The sequence below is a fragment of the Myotis myotis genome, unplaced genomic scaffold (genome assembly GCF_014108235.1).
Source record: "Myotis myotis isolate mMyoMyo1 unplaced genomic scaffold, mMyoMyo1.p scaffold_m19_p_3, whole genome shotgun sequence".
Taxonomy (NCBI): domain Eukaryota; kingdom Metazoa; phylum Chordata; class Mammalia; order Chiroptera; family Vespertilionidae; genus Myotis; species Myotis myotis.
In genome coordinates this window covers 210,911,663-210,934,168 of record NW_023416335.1, presented here as the reverse complement: position 1 = coordinate 210,934,168, position 22,506 = coordinate 210,911,663, and the positions used below count along the sequence as shown (strand labels likewise).

At 59.1% G+C, this 22,506-nt stretch overlaps 1 protein-coding gene across 2 annotated transcripts in view; it reads left to right on the top strand.

Annotated features, from left to right (window-relative positions):
• Positions 1-7,551: 7,551 nt before the first annotated feature.
• The window catches only part of SCUBE1 (signal peptide, CUB domain and EGF like domain containing 1), a 96,617-nt gene continuing 81,662 nt past the window's right edge, over positions 7,552-22,506 (top strand). For both annotated transcript variants that reach the window (XM_036301134.1, XM_036301133.1), the window contains exons 1-2: positions 7,552-7,745; positions 11,581-11,712. In XM_036301134.1, coding sequence (XP_036157027.1) covers positions 7,658-7,745; positions 11,581-11,712 — 220 coding nt within the window. In that variant the 5' untranslated portion in view covers positions 7,552-7,657. The remainder of the gene's footprint in view (positions 7,746-11,580; positions 11,713-22,506) is intronic.

Here is a 22,506-nt window from a genome sequence, read left to right as displayed (position 1 = left end):
CGATTGGCTGTACCCCGCCTCTCTGTTCAGTTCTCTGCAGGGCCCTTACCGTTTGCCCAAAGCTACACAGCAAGTGACAGGAGCAGGGATTCAAGTCCTGACCCGCCCAGCCCTTGCTCTTTCCCTCCCCGCTACCCCCACCACCACCACCACCACCACCACTATTGAGCATCTGAGACCGCAGAACAGACGAAAGATCAAGGAACCCTGGACAGGGAATCAGGAGCCCACAGCTCCTTCTTATCCTGCGTCTAATCAGCTGGGTGACCAAGGGCAACATCTCTCACTCACTCATTCACTCATTCACTCCTGGTTCTGCTGTGTGACCTTGTGCAAGTCACTTGACCACATACTAGGTGAGCAGGCAGTTTAATCTGTGCATCCCAGCATCTTGACCTAAACGGAAGACAGATGTACTCACCAGTAAGTTCCAGGTTTCAAAGCTGAACCAGTGCCCATGGTGGGGGGACGTGCCACCTATCCTGGAGGCCCAGCTTCCCCACGGGGTACACAGGAAGGAGGTGACTGGGAGAATGTGGGCGCTGGATTCGCTCCCCAAGGCCCGAGCAGGGGGAGGGCTCTGAGGACAGGGCACTGGGCTGAGCTTGTGTCTGGGCCTGCCCGGCACCGGGATGGGGAAGGGCATCGTGAGGGGGGAATTCCTGCCCACGTGTCTGAATGGCAGCTCGAGTCCCTTTCACAAGTGCAGGCCGTGCTGAGTGGGCCCGTGCCCGGGGAGCTGCAGAGCTCCGCGCAGGAAGGAAGCGCCTCGGAGCTCGGCTGTGAGGAGACTGAGAGCCTTCTGGGTCACCGTCTCCTGTGCCCGCCTCGGCCCTGGGGTGTGTGTGGGGGGGGTGTCATATCACCCCCGCTTTCCACTCCTACACAAGCCCACCCAACCTCTAAAGTGCAGTGTTGTCATTCCAGGTGGGGAGCAGGGGGCAGGGCGCACCTAACCTCAACCCTATGAGCTGTGGAGTGTTACCGTTTGGCCACTGTGTGAAACCCACTGGCTCACTATCGAAGCCATAAAATAAACTTGACACATTTCACAAGCAGCCGACGCCCTTGGAGCCTTAGGGGTTTTCTGTTTGTTTGTTTGTTTGTTTGTTTGTTTGTCTTATCCTCACCTGAGGATAGTTTTCCATTGTTTTTCAGAGAGAGCGAAAAGGGGGGGATGGAGGAGGAAGGAGAGAAAGAACATCTACTGGTTGCCTCCCACACGCACCCTGACGGGGACCAGGGATTGAACCTGCAACCCTGGGACATGCCCTTGCCTGGGAATTGAACCTGAGACCCTTTGGTGGGTGGGCCAACACTCTACCCACAGAGCAACCTGACCAGGGCTAGAGTGAGGGCTGTTACGGGTGATGATTAAGAGTGCATCTTTACGAGTCACCCAGACTGGGTTTGCACCCACCTCTGCCATTTGCTAGCTGTCTTTGCCTGTGCTCTCAGATATGAAATGGGGCTGGGGGTGGTCTCAACCTCTTGGGATCAAATGACACAGCGCCCAGCACAGGGGACACAGGTAGCTGTTGCACCCATGGGAGAGGGGGCAGTGGGGAGGTCAGGACACGCTGAGAGCCGGAGCGCAGGCACGTGGGCTGGACATGCCCAGCGTCCTCATTTGACAGGTGAGGCCTGAGCAAGACCCCGGCCTGTGAGGCCTCCGGTCTCCGCGGGATGGAAGATTACCCCCGAGGGTCTAAGAAGTGTGCGACACAGAGGTCTCGTTAGGAAAGTTTACTTTTAATAAGAAAGGGTGACACGAGTCTTTGAAGTCTGTTTTCAAAGACCTCCCACAGCTGTCATTAGCCACGCGGATTCTTCCTGAGGACGTTTTTTCTAAGTTCCTGCACTGAGGGCGGGTGAGCAGGCTGAGCGGGGGCAGAGGCTGTGCCCTTGGAAGAGAGGAGCTCACCTCGCCTCCTCCTCTCGGCTCCTCCACAGACCTCAGCGGAGTGTCAGCAGAGGGAGCCAGAGGGACCGGAGGACAGCGGTCCTGCCTCCTGCTGGCCAGCCCAGCCTCCCCACCCGGCGCAGAGGGAGTGGGCAGCTGGATTCCCCTCCCCAGGCCCCGCCAAATGGCCAAAGAATCTTCATCCACTCCCTGGAGCAAAATGAATTCTCAGTTAAGTGATACGTGTCCTGATCATTCATTCATTCATTCATTCATTCATCATTCATTCATTCATTCATTCCACAGATCTCATTTGGGAGCTGTGGCACCAGATGTGAATCAGCTGTGAGCCCGGCCTTTGGAAACCCCTAGACCGGAAGGAGAAAGATGTGAAACTTGGGGTGAGCTGGGCTCTGGTGGGGATGCCCCAGGATCTGTGCGAGCCCCACGGAGGCCCTACACCCTGCTTGCACGTAGGGGCTGGGCTGTGGGCAAAAGAGAGGGTGCTGCTGGCAGAGGGAGGCGTTCGGGCAAAGGCCCGCCAGTGTGCAGCGGGTGCCTGTGGGACCCCTTGGCCAGTGGTTGGTGAGGATGGGACGGACACTGGGGGGGACGCCGAGCGCCCTGTGCGCCGGGTGTTGGGAGGAGGCCGGGCCATGGAGTGCTCCCTCCCAAGCAGAGGGCCCAGGTCCTCCCGGGCCTCCGCTCTCAGCGTCATCTCCAAAGGCTGCCGATGCCTCTTGCTGGAGTCCAAGTGCTCGGCGCCCGCCAGCCCGTCCCACCGGCACCGACACCGCGGGTCTGTGAGCAGCCCTCCGTCCTGTCACCATCACACGCGTGCGGTGCTTTCCTGTTTGCGAGGTGCTGCGAGAACATTCGCCCCTCCGTCTCCACCTTCTCTCATGGACGTTGGCACATTCTTTCCACCCGGAAAATCACCTCCTCATATTTCGTGCCTAACTCTAGGGTCACGTGCCCTGGGAGGCCTCCCTGACCGCCCCCAGAGCAGGTGTGACCATCTCTTTTATAGATGGATAGATATAGATTTTTTTATTATTGATTTCGATGCTCAACCACTGAGACACACTAGCCAGGTGCCATCTCTTTCTCTGCCTTTCAGTGCATTTGTGGGGGGCTTACAAGTACATTCCCTCTCCACCTTCCTCCTCCCCTGCTCCCCAACTTATCTGTACACCTTAGAGGGGAGGGCTGGGGACTGGAATTTGGTGTGAGAGCTGCCCCCAGGCTTTGGGGGGATCTACATTCTAACAGGCCATCACCCTGCTTCCGTTCCCTCCTTGATTTGGGGGGACAGAGCCTGGAAGAAGGTTTCCCTACTACCATTAAGCTCAGGGGGACCTGCCTGGGGTGGGTGTCCCTGATGGACACACATTAGAGAGCATTGCCCCCTGAAAAGACCCCCAAACTCACATTTCTTGCCCCGTTACCTAATGCACAAGACAACATGGTTCTAGGGGAGCTTTATACCCCAGAAACCAAAGCCACACGCCCAGGAAGAGGACAAATGAAGCCAGAGAGCGGGTCTCCCACATGAGCCGCCAGCCAGGAGCCACTGCAGGAGGAAATGCCTAGAGCAGTGGTTCCCAACCTAAGCATTGCTAAATCCCAATGGCCCCCTCCCTGTGACATATAACTCCAATTATTCAAAAAGTGACTCCTGTGCACGTGGAGGGGCCTAAAGGCCATTCACTTGACCTAAACAAGCTTCCAAAGAACATGGCATCCATGAGAGACAAAAATAAAAGAATGAAAGGACAGCTGAAGTGCTGAGGAAGAAGTCACTAAGAAATGGTTAAAAATACTAATAATAATATGAAGGGATATGAAAAAGAAGCCAATAAAGTTTCAAAACATATAATAGAGAATTGAACTGCATAAATACATCACAATATATATTTACACGCTGTATATGAGGCCCCTAGAACCAGAAGAAAGGCACAAAACTCACTGTTAATAGCTCATTCTCGAATTGCCCCCCTTAAGAATCAAACTGCCCCCTGTGGCGTGTGCCCACGCTGGGAGCCACTGGCCTAGAGCGATGGGGTGAGGGTGAGGCCCACTGGAGGCAGAACACAGCGCTTCCCTCCCCTGCGACTCCTGTCCCAGGCAAGCGGCCTGAGTCTCTGTGTTCTCAGATGAAAAGTGGGGCGAGGGCCCTTTCTGCTCCCCATTGTGGGGGACCCTTTGCTCCAGCTGCCAGGTCAGTGCCACAGACTCTTGTGATATGGAGTCAGATACTTTACTTCCCAGGCTGTGGGCATGGACTGCAGATGCTGTGCAAGGGTGTGTGCAGGAGTGTGTGTGTGTGTGTGTGTGTTTCTGAGGGTGCGAGTCTGTGAGTTTAAATGTGTGTGAGAGTTTGTATGTTTGAGGCTATACAAAGTGTGTAAATGTGTGTGTGAGAGAGCACGTGCCTGCATATCTGTGGTGTGTGTGTGTGTGTGTTGAGTGTGTGTGTGTGTGTTTCTGAGGGTGAGAGTGTGTGAGTTTAAATGTGTGTGAGAGTTTGTATGTTTGAGGCTATACAAAGTGTGTAAATGTGTGTGTGAGAGAGCATGTGCCTGCATATCTGTGGTGTGTGTGTGTGTGTGTGTGGTGTGTGTGTGTGGTGTGGTGTGGTGTGTGTGTGTGTGTGTGTGTGTGTGTGTGTGGTGTGTGTGGTGTATGTGTGTGGCGTGTGTGGTGTGGTGTGCGTTTGTATGTGGTGTGTGTGGTGTATGTGTGTGGCGTGTGTGGTGTGGTGTGCGTTTGTATGTGGTGTGTGTGTGGCGTGTGTGGTGTGTGTGTGCAGTATGTGTATGCGGTATGTGTGTATGTGGGGTGTGTGTGTGTGGTGTGTGTGTGTGGTGTGGTGTGTGTTTGTATGTGGTGTATGTGTGTGTGGTATGTGTGTGCAGTGTGTGTATGCGGTATGTATGTGGTGTGTGTGTATGTGTGTGTGTGTGGTGTGTGTGTATGTATGTGGTGTGTGTGGTGTGTGTGTATGTGGTGTGTGTGTGTGGTGTGTGTTTGTATGTGGTGTATGTGTGTGTGGTATGTGTGTGCAGTGTGTGTATGCGGTATGTGTGTATGTGGTGTGTGTGTGTGTGTGGTGTGTGTGTATGTATGTGGTGTGTGTGGTGTGTGTGTGTATGTGGTGTGTGTGTGTGTGTGGTGTGTATGTGGTGTGTGTATGCGGTGTGTGTATGTATGTGGTGTGTGTGTATGCAGTGTGTGTGTGTGCGCGGTGTGTGTGTGTATGTGGTGTGGTGTGTGTGTGGTGTGTGTATGTGGTGTGTGTGTATGTGGTGTGTGTGTGTGCGCGGTGTGTGTGTGTATGCGGTGTGGTGTGTGTGTGTGTGCGCGGTGTGTGTGTGCGCGGTGTGTGTGTGTATGTGGTGTGTGTGTGTGGTATGTGTGTGCAGTGTGTGTATGCGGTATGTGTGTATGTGGTGTGTGTGTGTATGTGTGTGTATGTGGTGTGTGTGTGTATGTGGCGTGTGTGTATGTATGTGGTGTGTGTGGGGTGTGTGTGTGTGTGTGGGGTGTGTGTATGTGGTGTGTGTGTATGTGGTGTGTGTATGCGGTGTGTGTATGTATGTGGTGTGTGTGTATGTGGTGTGTGTGTGTGCGCGGTGTGTGTGTGTGTGTATGTGGTGTGGTGTGTGTGTGGTGTGTGTATGTGGTGTGTGTGTATGTGGTGTGTGTGTGCGCGGTGTGTGTGTGTATGCGGTGTGGTGTGTGTGTGTGTGTGCACGCGGTGTGTGTGTGTATGTGGTGTGTGTGTGTGGTGTGTGTGTGTGGTGTGTGTGTGTATGTGATGTGTGTGTGTATGTGGTGTGTGTGTATGTGGTGTGTGTGTATGTGGTGTGTGTGTATGCGGTGTGTGTATGTATGTGGTGTGTGTGTATGTGGTGTGTGTGTATGTGGTGTGTGTATGCGGTGTGTGTATGTGGTGTGTGTGTATGTGGTGTGTGTATGTGGTGTGTGTATGCGGTGTATGTATGTATGTGGTGTGTGTGTATGTGGTGTGTGTGTGTGCGCGGTGTGTGTGTGTGTGTGGTGTGTGTGTGTGCGCGGTGTGTGTGTGTATGCGGTGTGGTGTGTGTGTGCGTGTGTGCGCGCGGTGTGTGTGTGTATGCGGTGTGGTGTGTGTGTGTGTGTGTGCGCGGTGTGTGTGTGTATGCGGTGTGGTGTGTGTGTGTGTGTGCGCGCGGTGTGTGTGTGTATGTGGTGTGTGTGTGTGGTGTGTGTGTGTATGTGGTGTGTGTGTGTATGTGGTGTGTGTGTATGTGGTGTGTGTGTATGCGGTGTGTGTATGTGTGTGGTGTGTGTGTGTGTGGTGTGTGTGTATGCGGTGTGTGTGTGTGTATGCGGTGTGTGTGTATGTGGTGTGTGTGTATGTGGTGTGTGTGTGGTATGTGTGGTGTGTGTGTGGTGTGTGTGTGTGTGTGGTATGTGTGTGTGTGGTGTGTGTGTGTGTGCGCCCGCTGGGGGCAGGGAAGGGAGCCGGTGGGAGCGGGGAGCTGGGCGGACTGATGCGGGCAGAGCAGACAAAAAGAGGCAGGTCCTGTCTTTGAGGCGGCGGCCGGAGGAGAAAGGAGCTCTTATTGGTGGTTGTCAAGGAGATGGGCCTGGGTTTGCTGAACTTTCTTCCCTCTAAGCGTCCAGCCCGGCGCTGAGAGGGGCCATTGATTTCCAGCCGCCTCGCGGGCGGGGGTCTTCGATGCAGGCACCGGAGGTCACAGGCGTCAGGTGTGCACCCCAGGCCGGCACCGAGCAGCTCCTGGGTTGCATGGCCGCCGGGATGCTCCCGCGGCCCTGAACCCTCCGCCCTGCCCGGTCTGTCCCTGCGCAGCCTCAGGCCTCCAGTTCTCGGGGCATCAAACTGCAGGCGCAGCCACGAAGGCCGCGCGGCCAGGACGCACCGCAAAGTGCCACTGCCCCACGCGGAGCTTTCCCGCGCCCCTTCCAGGCGTGGGTTCTGCGACTGTCCCGTGACAAGCACGCCCGTGGGCCACTGTCCTTTGGGGAGTAGGAAACAGTTCGTTTGTCCTGAACGTACATTTCCAACCGCTCTTCACGATGTGCTCCTGTCTGGCCATTTCGCCGCTGCCTTGCCAGCGCTTAGCACGTAGTAGGTGTTCAATAAACAGTAGTGGAAGGGTGAACGTGCGGTGCTGCGAGCACTGGCGTTTCTTTCACTGGGAACGGGTGCCGGGCCTTTCTAAACCTCCGAGGACCCGGGGCGGGCCCTCGCCTCACCCCACTGTGTGTGCGCAGGGGGCAGGGGCGGGCGGGGTGCTGCCCCTAAAGGGGGGTCACCCTAGATGACCGGGGTGTAGGGGGAGGAGCGGACAGGCGGAGGGGGCAGCGTCCGTGTAAGCCGCCGCCTGGACGAGACCGCGCACCCCGCGGCCGCGCGAGCCCCCCGGGCCCCTACCCCCCACCTGCCGCCCGCCGGGAGGGGCGGGGTGGTCCGGTCCTCCCCCCTGACCCCGCCCCCGCCCCCGGCGCCGCCCCTCCCCCCGTGGCCCGACGACCGGCGCCCATTGGCCGGCCGCGCGCGGCGTCCCGCCCCCAAGCACCACGGGCCAATGAACGCGCGGCTGTCAGCTCGTCAGCCGCGCCGGCTGGAGGAAGCGAGCCCGAGCGGTGGCCGCGGAGCCAGCAGCGGGAGCGCTCGCCGAGCGGCCAGTCGGGATCCCCGCGCCCGGCTCGCCCGCACCCGGCCCGGCCCGGCCCGCAGCGAGCATGGGCGCGGCGGCCGTGCGCTGGCACTTGTGCGTGCTGCTCGCCCTGGGCGCGCGTGGGCAGCTGGCGGCGGGCAGCGGGCTCCCAGGTAAGCCCCACGGGGGGGCGGCAGGCGCGGGGCGGCGGCGGCGGGTCCCGGGCGGGTCCCCTGCCCCGCGCAGTCGGGAGCGCCGAAGCCCGCACGGTTCCTTGTCCGCCCCTGACTCTTTGCAAAGTAACTTCTGGGACCCGCGCGGGGCGCCCCTCCCCGCGGCCCGGGTGGCCCGGGGCTACCGGAGCGGCGGGCCCGCAGCTGGGGCGGTGGACTGAGGTCCCGGGGGAGGAGGAGGGCGAGGGCGGGGAGGAAGAAAGAAAGCGAGGCCGCGGGCCGAGGGCCCCCCGCCCCGCGCGGACGGAGAGCGGAGAGTGGGGACCCCGGAGCCGGACGGGCGCTCCCCCGGGGTTAGAGGGGAGACTGCGAGGGGGTGGCCCAGGGAAAAGGACGGACGTAGAGAGAAAGGAGGGTGGCAGATGAAGGGACAGAAGGAGACACGGAGGGAACGCACAAAAGGACGCAGGGAGAAGCCCAGAGAAGACAGACGTGGAAGGAGAGAAACACGGAGGACCGCGACGGGAGGGAGGGGAGGGGGAAGGGAGGGGGAGGGGGAGGCACACCCGCGGCGGGAAAGGAAACGATCAAAGAGGGAGACTGAGGGACAGAGGGACCAAGGGACAGGAAGGCAGAGAGGGGAGAAGGATGGAGATGGCTGGAAAGCGCTAGGCAGATGGACAGTCGGGCAGGAGGGAGGACAGACAGACGGACACTGAGGGGAGGAGATGGAGGAAACCGAGCGGATAGCAGACATGGGACGGGTGGGCCGGGAGGTGCAGGAGGGCAGGAAGCAGGAGACACTGAGGAAGGAGTTACTGGCGCCCCAGTAACCCGACCCCAGCTTGGGTCGGGCAGGCAGCAGGGGAGAGGAGGGGGCTCCCCAGGATTTCATAGGGCCCTGCCCCTCCCACTCTCCTGGTGTCTGGGAGGGGCTCCCCCACAAAGCTGACGGCAGGGTCTCCCCTTCCACAGCTCCTCCCTTCCTCTCCCTGGTGTGGGGAGGTCGGGGTGGGTCCTGCCTGCCCCTGGTGCTCTCCTGGGCTTTTTCTGGGCATGCGCGCATGTACACACACACACACACACACACACACACCGGCTGCCACACTGGGCTCCCTGAGGTCTGCGTTTGGCCACGGGAGTCGCCCTGAGTGAGGGTGCCAGGCCATTTCAGTCATTCCCCAGTTGCAGCTGAGCCGCTTTTCACATGCCCCCTGTCCCCCAGGAAGCTGGGTCCTGCCGCCCACACCCCCACTTATCTGGGGGTGTCTCTCCTGAGCTTTGAGGTCCTAAAATCCCGTTTGGCTGTTCCTGTATGAGCCTCTCCCTGCCTCTCTGTCTCTCCTCTATGTCTGTCTCCACCCCCAGCTCCACCCCATGGAAGCCTTGTGGGGGGGGTGGAGGGGGGCGGGGGGGGGGGGCGGCGGGGGAATACACCAAAGTCAGAGCCTGCGATGAGAAGGCTGGGCTGCCTGTGGGGGGAGCCCCAGCCCAGGACAGGGAGCATGGCCAAGCACCCCTGGGACAAATGGCCTGTGGCTGCTCTCCCGCTCCTGAAACTCACCTGCCCTCTCCCCAGCCCCCGCCTGAGGGTGCCCCTTTGGCTAACAGCCATCCCTTCCCATCCTCAGGAGGACGCTGGCCTCAGCACGGGGGTTAGAGGTGCAAGGGCTCCAGAGCGCCAGACAGCCCCCCTCATTCCTGTGCACTGGCCCTTAGGGAGCAGGGAGCGCAGGGCCCGTGGCCTGCTTCCCCCGCTGGTCCTGTCTCAGAAGTGGCTGCAGTGGCCCTGTCTGGCCTCTGGCTTCCTGTCTTTGAGGCTGTGCCACCCCTGTGTGGGGGTCCCTCTGTCATCACTTCCCCAGAGGGGGTGTCCAGCTGGCCGGTGTTCCTGCCGGCCCCTGGACACCGAGGGCTGGCTCGGGCCTCCTGCCTCTGTCCCCCTTCCTTAGGGCAGATGCAGAGAACAAGCTGCTGACCTGAGCAGTTACAACCACCCTGAAAAGTGATGCCACCTGCTGTGTGCACACGCGTGCATGTGCGTGCATGGGTCTGTGTACGTGTGTGTGTGCACGTGTGCATGTGCATGTGTGTGTGCGAGTGTGCAGGGAAGTGACTGTATTTCTCCTGATGCTTCTTCCTTTGGGGACAGGCTGGAGCCTTAGGATTGGGGCAGAGGAGGAAAGCAGCAGTGGTTTCCTAGAGAGCCACCCCCCCGAACCCCCCTGAGCCCCGAGGAAGCCTGGTGCCAGCCAGCGGAGTCATTCGAGGGGGCTTTCTCTGAGGACCCGACAGCGCAGGGGGAGGCCGGAGGCATGAAGAGAGGCGGGCTTGCCCCTGGGTGACTGTGGCTGCAGAGTTCCTTGTACTGCCCTTCTGGGTCCGTCCCTCTGTCTGTCTGCCTGCATCTGTATGACACTCATAGCTAGATGGAGGTAACACGACAGATAGACAAGCTCTGGACCTGACCTTCAGCCTCTGCCCCTAAGGAGCCGCTGACCTACAACCGCCCCCCCCCCGCCCCCCGGGCCTCAGTTTCCTCATCTGTAACCTACCTTATAGCTGAGATTCTCCTGGCCCTGCTCTCCTGTGCCCCGAAGGTCCTCTTCCTGTCTAAGGGGTGTGTGTGTGTGTGTGTGTGTGTGTGTGTGTGTGTGTGTGTGTTGTATATGTGAATGTGTATGAGTGTGTGTGTATGTGAGAGAGAATGTGTGTGTGGGTGAGTGTGTGTGTGAGTGTGTGTGAGTGTATGTGAGTGTGAGTGTGGTGTGTGAGAGTGTGTGTGAGTGTGTATGTGCGTGTATGTGAGTCTGAGTGTGTGTGTGTATGTGTGTGTATGTATGTGTATGTGTGTGTGTGTGTGTGTGTTACAGTGTACACACAGATGCACAAATCTATTTTGCGTTACTCTGCCTGAGAGCAGTTCCAGACTGAAGATGTGTGTGTTGGGGTGGGAGGTGGGGAGTATCAGGAGCCCTCACCACCTAGACTGAACTTGACTTTGGAAGTTGGGATATGAGAACCAGGTTTGGATGGAGATTTCTGAGGTGGAGAGGAGAGAGGGCGGGGAGGTGGGGACCATGGATGGCCGGTGAGCCCGCCGAGGGCCGGTCACTGCGGGGCGCTCCAGGCTGGGAGGTGGAAGCCCTCGGAGAGGCCTGTTTCCCAGCCTCGGGGTTGGGTGGGGTCCCATGTCCCCATCACCTGCCTGGGTCTCCTAGCTTGGCCTCGGCTCATGGCTCCAAGCTAGCCTCAGTTTCCCCATCTGTAACCCAATGGGGATGGAGTTAAATTCTTTCAAGGGCTCTACATCCTGTAATAAAGAGAGTGGAGTGGGTTGGAGCGATGCTTGTGGAGGGAACAAGACAGAGAGGGGCTTCTCCTCGCTGCACTCCTGAGCCTCGGTTTTCCCATCTTGTTAATGGGAATAGAGGGACCTGATGACTGGGTGTGAAATCGAGTGAGAACCAGCAGCCCCAAACATGCGCCCAGAGGCCACTTGTCACACTAGCAGTGGTTCCCAACCTTCCTGATGCCGCGGCCCTTTAATACAGCTCCTCATGTGGTGACCCCCAACCATAAAATTATTTTCGTTGCTACTTCATAACTGTAATGTTGCTACTGTTATGAATCGTCATGTAAATATCTGATATGCAGGGTGTATTTTCATTGTTCGCAGCTCACAGGTTGAGAACCGCTGCACTAGGTCATGGCACAGCTGTTACTGTTAGTGACAATGTGATCAATGTGGGGCCGGAGGCAGGAGGCGCTCCCTGCTCCACTGTCCCGCCTGCCTCCCGGCCACACCTCACCAGTGTCTCCCCTCCCCCAACAGGGGACGTCGACGTGGACGAGTGCTCGGAGGGTACGGACGAGTGCCACATCGATGCCATCTGCCAGAACACGCCCAAGTCCTACAGATGCCTCTGCAAGCCAGGCTTCAAGGGGGAAGGCAGGAAGTGTGAAGGTGAGCCCAGCCAGCCCTTCCGGCCTGCAGCCGCCACCTGGGGGCTCCCCCGGGGGTGGAATCGGGAGTCATGGGGTGCCTGGCTCTCCCTGGGTTTGAAACTTTGGGGTGTTTGTTTTGTTTTTAAGAAATCGAGATGAAGTATTAAATGATATCTTTGCCCGTCTATCCTGGACTGGATATGTGTGGGGTAAAGGCCTGAGGTAACACCCAAGGTCTCTGAAGTCACCCTATGTGGCCTGTAGCTTCCAAAGGACCTGCTAGTAGCTGGCCACACCTGAGCCAGCCCAGGGGCGGGTGATGTGCTGTCTGCCTGTCCAGCCTTCCTTCCCTGCCCCTGGGTGCTGGTTTGATGTCTGGCACTGGAAACCGCCCCCTGGCAGGCAGAGAGAAAAGAGTGGGCTCGCCGTCTTTGGGGTCGGTCTCTCGGGCCGGATGGAACTTGGGGAGGTGTGTCTAGGAGGGTCTGGTGGGTTTTCTGACTACAGGCCTGGGGCAGGGCCAGCATCCGGCGCCAGAAACAGCACGTGACTGATGTGCACCCCTGGATGAGAAGCTCTGCTCCCAGTCTTCCCTGTCTGTCCCCATTTCGTGGATGAGGAAAACTGAGGCCCAGAGAAGAGAGGCATCGTCGCAGGCCCCATGCTCTCAGCGGCATGGCCGGTGCTCACACCCGGGTCTCTGGCATCTCGTTTTCTCCTCGCTGAGCCCTGCCCCACTGTCTCCACATGAGGTTTGTGTTAGGAACGCGACACATACACTTCTGGACACACTGCACAGGAGCTGGAGTTTTGCAGAGCAGCTATGCCTTCTGGGGACGCCGATACTGTTTATCCTTCTCATTCGCTGGGCATCTACTTAAGGCTGAGTGCTGGCCAGATGACATGGCCTGGGTCGTGCCTGGTTTGGCCGCATCCTGGCCTTGCTTGGTGCCCAGGAGCCTGAGGGGGGAGGCTGGCGCTGCCCACAGACCTCTGGCAGGAGGCCAGGCCCCAGGCAGATAGAGCGGACGTCAGCCAGAAGCCTGGTGGCACGTGCTGGCCCGGCTGCTGGCAGGGCCTGGAGGTTAGTTAGCTCAGTGGTTCCAAGTGGCACGTGTGTGGCTCTGTGTCGCCGTTTTCTGACCCCTGCTCCCCACTGCAGGCCCAGCGCTCTGGCAAGGGAGAGCCGAGGGTGACCCCATCTCTGCTGGTTCCAGCCACTCACTCAGCTTGTCCTCCTCCAGCTCAGGTCCTAGGTCCCTTCCTGCTAGCCCTGCCAGGAGGCCCACGCTTGGTCACCTCCCTGTTTCCCTGACTTCCCCAGAGTCCAGCTTCAGCTTGAGCCTGGATGGGGTCACACTTGCTGGCTCGATGCGCCGACATCCTCTGTGTGAAGGTGAGAGAGGAGGATGCTGTGACTGTGTGCCAGGAATTGCCAGGGGCCTCCCTTTCTCCGGCCTGGCACCGGCCTCTGCCCCTCACTTCCTGAAGTACCATATAACACGTGTCCTGGCCACACACACAGGCCAGGCCTTCCCTCGCCTGGAGCGCCTTTTCCACCCTTTGTGTTCTGGCTAATTTCTCATCATGTTTTAGATTTGCCTCCTCCAGGAAGCCCTCGCTGATGCCTCCACTACACACACACACACACACACACACACACACACACACACACACACAGCTGCTATAGTACCTACTCAGCTCCCTGCTACCCGCCATCATGGCACTTCTGACTCTGGATTGTAACTGTGTGTCTTGCTCCCCCACTGAACTATGAGCTCATTTCTGGAGGGTCTGCCATGGGCTCGGTGTTGGGGCCGCCACACTGAAGTCGACCTCGGGCTCACAGTGAGCTCCTCAGTTGCAGAGTCTCTTGGGTTTGTCCCCACGTTCCAGCTCTGGGGCAGGCCTGCACTAGCAGGTGCAGAATACATGTAGTCTCGGTTGGCTCTCTTTTGCCCAGACTGGAGTTCACATTAGAGGAGCCACGTGTAAGATGCCCCGAGAGATGCGAGGGCCTATGGGAGTGTGGGTGCTGGGTCCATGAAGGCTCGCTCTGGGCTGCCACCCTCCTCTGGTGTGAAGGTTTAGGTAGTCATTTCCCTCCTGAGCCTCCATTTCTCCTGTGGTTAGATGGGCCCAAAGTACGCCCCCCCCGCAGGTGGCGGTTAAAGCAGGCACAAGCTATTTAGCCTCTGTGAGCCTGTGAACTAGAGACAATAACAGCGGTGTCTTCGTGGAGACAGTGTAGGGGCTGCATGAGTTAATGCGCATAGAGGGTCTGAGCACAACCTGGCACACAGGGCACGCTCTATGCACACTTCAGCTGCTGTTACTGGGGTGCTGGCGATGGCGCTGATGGGGGGACATGTTAATGAGGATGACGTTGATAATGACCGTGATGGTGATGGTGAGGAGGATGTTGATGACGACGATGAGGAAGATGGAGGAGGAGGAGGAGGAGGAGGAGGGGGATGGTGCTGAGGATGAGGATGTTGATGAGGAGGAGGATGAAGATGATGAGGATGGTGATGACAGTGAGGAGATGAAGATAAGGATGAGGATATTGATGATGATGATGATGATAATGAGGAGGATGAAGATGATGATGTGATGATAGTGATGTTGATGACAGGAGGATGAAGATGATGATGATAATGAGGATGAAGATGATGGTAATGAGGAGGATGAAGATGATGATGTGATGATAGTGATATTGATGACAGTGAGGAGGATGAAGATAAGGATGATGGTGATGATAGTGCTGATGGCAGTGAGGAGGATGAAAAGAAGGATGAGAATGTTGATGATGATGATGATAATGAGGAGGATGAAGATGTTGATGATGATGATGATAGTGATGCTGATGACAGTGAGGAGCTGAAGATGATGATGATGATGATGATGAGAGTGATGTTGAAGATGAAGAGAATGCTGATGATGGTAACGATGGTGGTGGTGGTGATGATGATGATACCATGATCAAGCTGATGATCATACTGTTGTTCAGCATATGAAAATGGGTGTGGCTTTGTCTTTTTCCAGCAATTCCCAGGTTCTGAAATGGCTGGGAAATGTGATGTTCTGGTTCATTGATGATTCAGATAAACCATATGCATATACTCATATCCCCATAGAGACATACAGACATGTGTGCCGTTCACAGATCACCGTCTACCGAGAACGTACAATAAAATGACAAGTGACAGAAGGCTTTCCTTTGTTCCACTAAACCTCCTTCCGGGCCAGAAGCATACGCTGCCCTGTCCTGCAGCAGACATCCCAGTCCATCGCCCCCTCCAGGCAGCACTCCCACTTCAGGGAAGCCGTTTCCCTCCCGGGCTCTTTGTCTGCAGGTCCTGAGCTGGTGTGGAGTGGGCAGAGGCTGGCGTGGAGACCGGGGGAAATGAGTACCGTCCTGAGATCTGGCAGGCGGCGCTACTTATTGTGATGAGCACAGAGGACGGATCCTCTGCAGACATGCCCGGAGCACGTGGCTCCCACGGTCTCCCTGGTCCTTCACGGGAAATGGACCCAGCGTCTGGGAAGCCCTGTGTGGGGCTGACTGCGCCTCTTAAACCCTTAACTGTGTCAACCTGGCAACTTCTGCTGGTTGTGACCCTCCCTTTCGCACACCCAGCGCCTGAGGCAGCCCACCCTGTTCCGGGACGGCCGCTGAGCACACCTTCCAGGCCATCTCGCCGTGCCTTGCGGCCTGTGGTGTGCGGGGATCACTGAGCCTCTCCGTGCGGCCACTTGGGTCCGGGGAGCGGTGTGGGCCCCGTGCAGGCAGCTTGGCAGGAGTCCTGCTTATTCCGACTGAGGTGCCACAGACTGGTGAGCACGGCTGTGAGCAAGGCTGAGGATGAATCAGTGTCTTCCTGATGGTGCGCATCCTGACTGCATTTGCAGTAGCTCGAGGTAAATCCGTGGATGTGCAGAGTTGGAAGGAACATGAATAGGTATCCAGGGCAGCCCTTGTGTTTTACAGATAACCACACCAGACCCATTCACACCTCCCAGACCCATTCACACCTCCCAGACCCATTCACACCTCCCAGACCCATTCACACCTCCACTTTGGCCTGGACACTCTACATTTATGTTTCCCTGTGTGTCCTCCTAGAATGTGGGCCCATCAAGGGCAGGATCTGTGGCCTATTCACCTCCAATCCCTAGAATCCAGCACCAGGCCTGGCACAGGGCATGACAGGCATCTGTTGAGTGGAAGGTTGGGAGGCTGGATCCCAATGGTCACCTCTTCCAGGAAGCCTTCCCTGCTGCCCCAGACAGGTGAGCTGTTTGTCACCTGTGGGCACCCTCCTTCAGACCTCCTGTTACACTGCGTTGTGATGACCTATGTGACTTAACTTAAGCCTGGGCCCAGAACCATTGCCTCCCAAACTCTGAAGGTTTCACAGGTGAGGAAAGTGAGGCCTGAGAGCGGGAGGGACTAGTTCAAGGACATTGGAGTAGACTGTAGCAGAGTTAGGCTGGGGAAATTGGGAGGTCAGTCTCTAGCCCAGTCTCCAAACTGAGAAGCAGCAGAACCTGGATTCCAACCCTGGTCAGCATGGGATCTCAGCAGAGGACCAGGCCCACCAGCCTGTGTGAATAAAGTGGACAGTTCCTAGCTACGGAGTCCTGGAGGGGGCTGGGGAAGGAAACCCTTTCCTATGCCCACCACCACCCCCTTGCGGCCGCCAGCCCATCGGAGCCAGGCCCTGTGAATGCAATGGTCTCAAAGCGCATCACCCATCGCATAACTAGGAGGTGGCATCCCTCGGGCTTACCCAGCACTCAGCTGACAATTTTGCGCTGCTGTCATGCTCTAGCCTTCTCTCCCTAACCACACCCCAGCATCACTGCCATCTTTCTAGCTCAAACTTGCCAGCTCCTTCCTACCCCAGGGCCTTTGCATATTCTGTTCGCCCAATCCTTCATTTAGCTAGGCCTGTGTATCCCCAGCTCACCAGCTCCCTTATGCAAAGGCCTTCAGAGAGCTGCCAGGGCCAGCCCTGTCCTGGTCTGAATTAGTTGGGCCTGTTTGTGCTCTCTGTACCGAGGGGCAGGCAGGGGTGAAGAGGGGCAGGCCAGGGTGAGAAGGGGGCATTTCATCCCCTTTAAATGCTCAACTCATTTAACCTTAACTGCTTTGTTTCATAGACATTTGCTGAGGAAAAGGACCAAATTATAGCCTGAATTGGGTCTTGCTAATCTTAATTAAAAGCTCTCGTTTATAATCAGGACCAGGCCCCAAACGAGGAGCAAATGCCCTCACATGGCTTGTTGTTTAAATAACTAAGACCCTCTGGGTAATCGCTGTTTCGCCTGAACCTGCGGCGCGCAGCGTCCCTTCTGCGCGGCGCCTCTTCCTCACGGCACCCCTTCGATGTGCGCTGCACTTTTAGACCATTCACTCACGTGGTTTATTCCTCTTGCAAGTTCCAACTCGGGCCTTCTCCAAAATGCTGTAATTAAAACCCTTGGGGGAAATAAATTTTTGTTTTGGCCACAGTATATCAAATGTATTATTATTTTCCCCCTTTTTTGTGAAAAGGAAAAAAATTACACTGGAGATCACAAAATTAGCATGTGTGCCATGAGTGTAAATAGTCGCTTCCTGGCTTGTCTGTCCCCGGGGCCTCCTTGTCAGTCCTGAAGTTGGGTAGATTACAGGCCGTGCTGTTAAGTGTTTTAACAAAACTCTTAGTAACACACCCAGTGATCCATTTAGTCTCACATCAGGAAAAACACCAAAAACACACCTTAAAACCAATTGGCCCTCTTCGGGAACAATGTCTATGACCTTATTAAATCGTTTTCATCATCGTTATTGTCTACTTTACTGAAAGTTCAGATAAAATTCTGCTTTGAGGGAGGCCAGGAAAGGCCACAGGAGGTAAGTCTTAAAACGTGCAATTATGGGCGCTAACATGTGCCTCCTGGCCAGAGATGAAAGGCTCCAGGTCTGCGGACCAGCGGGCAGGAAGAAATCAGATGGGACTTAAAATTCCAAGTTGCTGTCAGGTAGCAATTAGGTGGTGACTGCAGTGGTCCCAGCTCTACACAGAGTTTAGGCCTCTTGGAGCCTGCATCTGTTTTTAGAAGAAAAAAAATATAAAGCTCATACTACGGGCATTTAAGCTTGGAGGCAAGTTCACCTTCTTGAGCCTCAGTTTGCCCATCTGTAAAATGTGTCCGCTGGTCCAGATTCAGTGTAGTGCTGAGACTATTCACTGAGCACCTACTCTGTGCCAAGCGTGGTGCTGAGGCCAAGACACGCTTCCCTGACCTCACTGGTTGGTGGGAAAGACGGGATCCTAACGGCGTGGAGAGCGCAGGGGGTGGGGGGGAATGCAAAGCAGACTCTGTGGGGGTGAAGTAAAAAGAGTACCTGTGCTCGAGGACGAGGGCGTTAGGAGGGCTCCCTGCAGAGGTGTCATCAGACTAAGTTAATAGAGCAGAGCGAGCGGGCCCTCAGCGGGGCCCACCGTCCCTTCCAGCTCTGGCGGCCCAGGGAGGGAGGTGCCCGCTGTCCCTTCCAGCTCTGGCGGCCCAGGGAGGGAGGTGCCCGCTGTCCCTTCCAGCTCTGGCGGCCCAGGGAGGGAGGTGCCCGCTGTCCCTTCCAGCTCTGGCGGCCCAGGGAGGGAGGTGCCCGCTGTCCCTTCCAGCTCTGGCGGCCCAGGGAAGCGCCTACCGTCCCTTCCAGCTCTGGCGGCCCAGGGAGGGAGGTGCCCGCTGTCCCTTCCAGCTCTGGCGGCCCAGGGAGGGAGTCGCCCGCTGTCCCTTCCAGCTCTGGTGGCCCAGGGGTGCCCGCTGTCCCTTCCAGCTCTGGCGGCCCAGGGAGTGAGGTGCCCACCGTCCCTTCCAGCTCTGGCGGCCCAGGGAGGGAGGTGCCCGCTGTCCCTTCCAGCTCTGGCGGCCCAGGGAGGGAGGTGCCCGCTGTCCCTTCCAGCTCTGGCGGCCCAGGGAGGGAGGTGCCCGCTGTCCCTTCCAGCTCTGGCGGCCCAGGGAGGGAGGTGCCCGCTGTCCCTTCCAGCTCTGGCGGCCCAGGGAGGGAGGTGCCCGCTGTCCCTTCCAGCTCTGGCGGCCCAGGGAGGGAGGTGCCTGCTGTCCCTTCCAGCTCTGGCGGCCCAGGGAAGCGCCTACCGTCCCTTCCAGCTCTGGCGGCCCAGGAAGGGAGACGCCCGCTGTCCCTTCCAGCTCTGGCGGCCCAGGGAGGGAGGTGCCCGCTGTCCCTTCCAGCTCTGGCGGCCCAGGGAGGGAGGTGCCCGCTGTCCCTTCCAGCTCTGGCGGCCCAGGGAGGGAGGTGCCCGCTGTCCCTTCCAGCTCTGGCGGCCCAGGGAGGGAGGTGCCCGCTGTCCCTTCCAGCTCTGGCGGCCCAGGGAGGGAGACGCCCGCTGTCCCTTCCAGCTCTGGCGGCCCAGGGAGGGAGGTGCCCGCTGTCCCTTCCAGCTCTGGCGGCCCAGGGGTGCCCGCTGTCCCTTCCTGCTCTGGCGGCCCAGGGAGGGAGGTGCCTGCTGTCCCTTCCAGCTCTGGCGGCCCAGGGAGGGAGGTGCCTGCTGTCCCTTCCAGCTCTGGCGGCCCAGGGGTGCCCGCTGTCCCTTCCAGCTCTGGCGGCCCAGGGGTGCCCGCTGTCCCTTCCAGCTCTGGCGGCCCAGGGAGGGAGACGCCCGCTGTCCCTTCCAGCTCTGGTGGCCCAGGGGTGCCCGCTGTCCCTTCCAGCTCTGGCGGCCCAGGGAGGGAGACGCCCGCTGTCCCTTCCAGCTCTGGTGGCCCAGGGGTGCCCGCTGTCCCTTCCAGCTCTGGCGGCCCAGGGAGGGAGGTGCCCACCGTCCCTTCCAGCTCTGGCGGCCCAGGGAGGGAGGTGCCCGCTGTCCCTTCCAGCTCTGGCGGCCCAGGGAGGGAGGTGCCCGCTGTCCCTTCCAGCTCTGGCGGCCCAGGGAAGCGCCTACCATCCCTTCCAGCTCTGGCGGCCCAGGGAGGGAGGTGCCCGCTGTCCCTTCCAGCTCTGGCGGCCCAGGGAGGGAGGTGCCCGCTGTCCCTTCCAGTTCTGGTGGCAGGGAAGCGCCTACCGTCCCTTCCAGCTCTGGCGGCCCAGGGAGGGAGGTGCCCGCTGTCCCTTCCAGCTCTGGCGGCCCAGGGAGGGAGGTGCCTGCTGTCCCTTCCAGCTCTGGCGGCCCAGGGAGGGAGGTGCCCGCTGTCCCTTCCAGCTCTGGCGGCCCAGGGAGGGAGGTGCCCGCTGTCCCTTCCAGCTCTGGCGGCCCAGGGAGGGAGGTGCCTGCTGTCCCTTCCAGCTCTGGTGGCCCAGGGAGGGAGGTGCCCGCTGTCCCTTCCAGCTCTGGCGGCCCAGGGAGGTGCCCACCGTCCCTTCCAGCTCTGGCGACCCAGGGAGGGAGGTGCCTGCTGTCCCTTCCAGCTCTGGCGGCCCAGGGAGGGAGACACCCGCTGTCCCCTCCAGCTCTGGAGGCCCAGGGAGGTGCCCGCTGTCCCTTCCAGCTCTGGCGGCCCAGGGAGGGAGGTGCCCGCTGTCCCTTCCAGCTCTGGCGGCCCAGGGAGGGAGACGCCCGCTGTCCCCTCCAGCTCTGGAGGCCCAGGGAGGTGCCCGCTGTCCCTTCTAGCTCTGGCGGCCCAGGGAGGGAGACGCCCGCTGTCCCCTCCAGCTCTGGCGGCCCAGGGGTGCCCGCTGTCCCTTCCAGCTCTGGCGGCCCAGGGGTGCCCGCTGTCCCTTCCAGCTCTGGCGGCCCAGGGAGGGAGGTGCCCGCTGTCCCTTCCAGCTCTGGCGGCCCAGGGAGGGAGGTGCCAGCTGTCCCTTCCAGCTCTGGCGGCCCAGGGAGGGAGGTGCCCGCTGTCCCTTCCAGCTCTGGCGGCCCAGGGATGGAGGTGCCCGCTGTCCCTTCCAGCTCTGGTGGCCCAGGGAGGTGCCCGCTGTCCCTTCCAGCTCTGGCGGCCCAGGGAGGTGCTGCAGCGAGGATGCAGAGGCCTGCTTTGGGCTTTGCAGACTCAGTATATCCAAGTGGCTTCAGCTTCCGGAGCCCCGGGCCCTGCGATCCAGGGCAGCAGAGGCACCTGCCCCCAGACACACATTTGAGCCGAGGGTGGAGGAGGCAGTGTGAGAGTGTGATGGAGGCAGTGCCTGCGTGTTAAGCTCTTTTCTCTAAATCCCCATTTCTCCAGGAGTTGGAGGGGTCTCTGCCCCCTCCCCACCCCATCTCTCCAGCTCCCCAGGCTGGCGCAGGCCCCTGGCTGCCCCTTCCTCCGGGCCCTCTGCCTCCTCTTGGCCGCGTCTTATTACAGTGGCTGTATTTGTTTTTTCATCTGAGGAATGCTAACCAGAAAAAAAACCATTATTTCTAAGAAAATAAACGGCGGCTGTTGGCCTTTGAATGCTACTGAAATGGATGACGGCCTTCCCCAAAGGCCTGAGACAAAGCGAGCCCGAGGGTGGTGTGCGGGCAAGGTCAGGGGTCTCGGGGGGTGTGCTCGGGGTCCTCCAGATGGGCCAGGGCTGCGGCCGTGAGAGTCAAGCCCAGCGGCCAGCCTGGACCTTGGCCTGGTCTGCTGGCCGCCGGGCTGATCACGCCCTGGCTGTCCATGCACCCCTCAGGAGCCGCGTGCCTTGGCTAGGCCCCCCGGCCTGTGTCCCAGGCAGAGAGCTGGTGTGGTTCTGTGGAGACTGCTGCCAGCTCTGTGGGACCATGAGCAGGTCTGTGGACCTCTGGGCCTCAGTGTGCTGATGGCAAAGTTCAGGGCTCGGGCCAGGACACCCAGACCCCTGAGGACCCCTGTGCCGGGCAGCTTCTTCTTCAGGGTGCTCCTTGTCCGGTGGTGCCCAAGGCTGGCCGTCTCTGGGGTGGCAGGTGGGCTCCAGCTGGACTGTTAGCCGCCTGTCCCTCCCACAGGCAGCCGCGCAGGCAGACTAGGCCTGGCCGTGCACTGGTGGGCGAGGCTGTCCTCACATGAGATGTGTTGATCCGTGCCGGGGTCAGTCTCTCCCTCCAGGCTGGCAGTGCCTCTGGCAGCATCTGGCTGAGGGCGAGGGGCCACCCCGGGAAGGTGTTGGCACAGGAGGGAAGAAGGCAGGGAGGCAGTATGGTCCTCGCGAGCGCCCTGGGCCCTGCCCCTGGGTCAGTGAGATGGGGGAATTGCCCAGGGGTCTCGGGGGGTGTGCTCGGGGGACCGGACGGCCGTCAGGGTAGGGAGGGTGGGGCCTGCAGCAGCGGCCTGGGCTCCGGCACCGGCTCTGCCACTTACTGGCTGGGTGACCTGGGGCCAGGCAGCTCAGCTCTCTGAGCCTCCGCTTCTTTCTCTGAGTCAAGGGAAGCTGGGCCCTGCTGCTTGGGCTGCAGTGAGGGCTGAGCCACTTGCCATTAGATCAGCGGTTCTCAACCTGTGGGTCGCGACCCCTTTGGGGGTCGAACGACCCTTTCACAGGGGTCGCCTAAGACCATCGGAAAACGCATATATAATTACAGATTGTTTTTGTGATGAATCACTATGCTTTAATTATGTTTAATTTGTAACAATGAAATTGGGGGTCACCACAACATGAGGAACTGTATTAAAGGGTCGCGGCATTAGGAAGGTTGGGAACCACTGCGTTAGATGATGCCATTGTTATTGCTGCTCCTGTTGTTGGCAAGAGACGCCGGGGGGGGGGGGGGGGGGGTCTGGAGAAGGAAGTCACGCTGCACGGCCGGCGGTGAGGGAAGAAGCCTGAGCCGGAGGCTGAGGTTCAAGTTGCTGTCAGCCCCTGACCTGCTGGCAACATAGCGCCTCTGGTCCAACCTGGATTCGGGTGCCCCTTCCG